Consider the following 2,310-nt stretch of genomic DNA (forward strand, 5'->3'; position numbering starts at 1 on the left):
AAAAACCAACCCAAAACACCCTCTCAAATGCCACAAACCAGATTAAAACTGGATAGAGAAAGATAAGGATTTGACAAATTTATGAAAAGACACAATATTATCAAAGCAGCACAGCTCTGCTACTTGCCTGAAAAATATATGGACTGCATTATTAGAGCTGTCACAATTGGTTTCAGTCAAGGTTATGTCCTAGCATGCCTTAACCCTTCTTCCTGATGTAGGGTTTTGCCACCTGGTCAGAATGAATAAGCTAGTAGCTTTTTAAAGTCACCAAAAAAGGATTATGCTGGGAGTCCGTGAAGGCTCGTGAGGTGAGAGGCATTATAAAGGAGTTGAAGGGAACCTCCTACACTCTCACAATTTAAGAATATTGCTCGAAGGCTGCTATGCCCACCCCAGTGCAACTGCAAGATAGATATTGGGAGTGGGGGTGTGAAAGGTTAAGTGTTTAAACGCTAGGTTTATACCAGTAGACCGTAGGGCAGGTTGGGGGGGGGGCGACACAGGACTAGTACCCACAGCCTATGCAGTTAAAGAGAAAAGCAGCAGGCAGCTTAAAGACTCAATTAAGCAATTAGCTGCTACTTCATAGGTGCTCTCTCCCTCCCAACTTGCCAGCATTGCTGCTACTGCTGGGTGGCTTCACATGGGCTGTGATGTCTGGGAGGCTTGCTGCCACCTCTGCACTTCCTGGGGCCTTTGACAGTTGGGGGAAGAAGTGTCTGATTTGCTGCATTAACGGTTAACCATTTAACCGATATCATTAGAAGAGGTTAAACAGATTTTTAAAAAAAATATTTACATCCCTAATTGTCAGGAGAGAGACATGTGAAAATCCTACATGCATCCTAGATTCCAGAAACCCCACACAGGCATCCCAACCATCATAAATAGATCCTGTTGTCCGACTCGAGCAAGCAAAAGGGAGCTGGCAAGGTGAAGAGTTGTGTCTTTCTCTACCACCTCTGGGCAGCACCCAGAAAATAAAGGAGGGCTTTTCTCTTCTGGCACAAAGGAAGTTTAGTAAACACCATCAATTTACAGAGAAAATATGAGGGGAAATTATATCTTTTGAGCTGGAATGCAAGAGTGGAACAAACTTGTTCTTCCAACCTTGTGGTAAGTGGCCACCTCAAGTAACCAGTTTAGTTGCATTTTATGCTACAGTGAGAATCCCCAAAGGTTGCAAGCACAGAGACAGGCCCATTCCAGGGGGAGGACTTTGCCAGGCATGGATGCTAAAAGTTTGCCTGTACAAAATGTGGAGTCTTATAGCAGCCTAATCTGAAATAAAAACTTGAGCTGTTTAGAAACCCATATTAGCCAGTTTCCTCTTATACCATGTAAGGTTAAAAAAAAAGGAGGGCTAGGCTGGGCATTAAAGATGGCCTTTGAACTCTTCTATAATCTAAACTGGAAAATGGGACTTAAGTGCTATAAATGCACCTTGAGATGGACAGTGCATCCAAACAGCTAGAATGTTCTTCTCATCAAGGAAAAGCCTGGGAGCTTTTCTAGGCTATTTATAAGCACAAAAACCAAGGTGATTAAGTGACTGTCAGAACAGGGGCTTGAGCATGGCTTGGGTTTCTAAAATGCTAAATGCTCTAAGTAGGCTACTTTGACCTCAACTAGTGTGTTCTACCTCTGCAGCACGGCAGAGAGAAAGAGAGAAAGAGAGAAAGTCAACATGGGATGGGGAGTGGCACGCAGCAGTAGCCTCTTACCCAGAGCTTGGTGTCATAGTAAAATGCTCCCAGTAGCTTGACAATGTATGGATGATCACAGGACCCCAGGATTTCAATCTCCACCATATAATCCTCCAGTTCATCTTCACTCTTGGTGTCAATTACTTTTGCAGCAGCTAATGCACCTGTCTCCTTATTCTTGGCCTGCAAAATAAAACACAGAAGTAAGCACATAGATTTGAGGAAAGGAGTTGATGCCTTGACAATCACTGTGCCATTCTCTTAAATGGGACAAGTGTGAATTTGGAAGTGCCTGCCACAGGTGGTGTGGAGAATGCAGCTGCATTTCTGCTACACATATCTTTGTTTAGAAACTCAAGGAATGGGATTATTATTATAGTGACCGTTCTCTACCAATAGTTTCTTGTTCCTCATCACTGCCTACTGCAAAAAGGAAGAGATGTTAAAAAAAAAAAAAAGGGGGGGGGGGGGGGGAGGGAATCTAGAGACAAGATCCCACTGATTGTAGCATGAAAGCAATTAAAAAAAAAGCAAGATCAATAACCTGAGGGGTAAAGGCTTTATTTTCAGGAGGTTCTAAGTGTCTATAAATCCCAATGAA

General features: G+C 43.1%; 1 protein-coding gene across 1 annotated transcript in view; it reads right to left on the reverse strand.

The window, feature by feature from the left end:
* STK10 (serine/threonine kinase 10) overlaps positions 1–2,310 on the reverse strand; it is a 77,033-nt gene that overhangs the window by 57,187 nt on the left and 17,536 nt on the right. Inside the window, exon 2 of the mRNA XM_006021060.3 lies at positions 1,728–1,892. Coding sequence (XP_006021122.1) covers positions 1,728–1,892 — 165 coding nt within the window. The remainder of the gene's footprint in view (positions 1–1,727; positions 1,893–2,310) is intronic.

This window comes from Alligator sinensis, unplaced genomic scaffold (assembly GCF_000455745.1).
Source record: "Alligator sinensis unplaced genomic scaffold, ASM45574v1 scaffold360_3, whole genome shotgun sequence".
NCBI lineage: Eukaryota > Metazoa > Chordata > Crocodylia > Alligatoridae > Alligator > Alligator sinensis.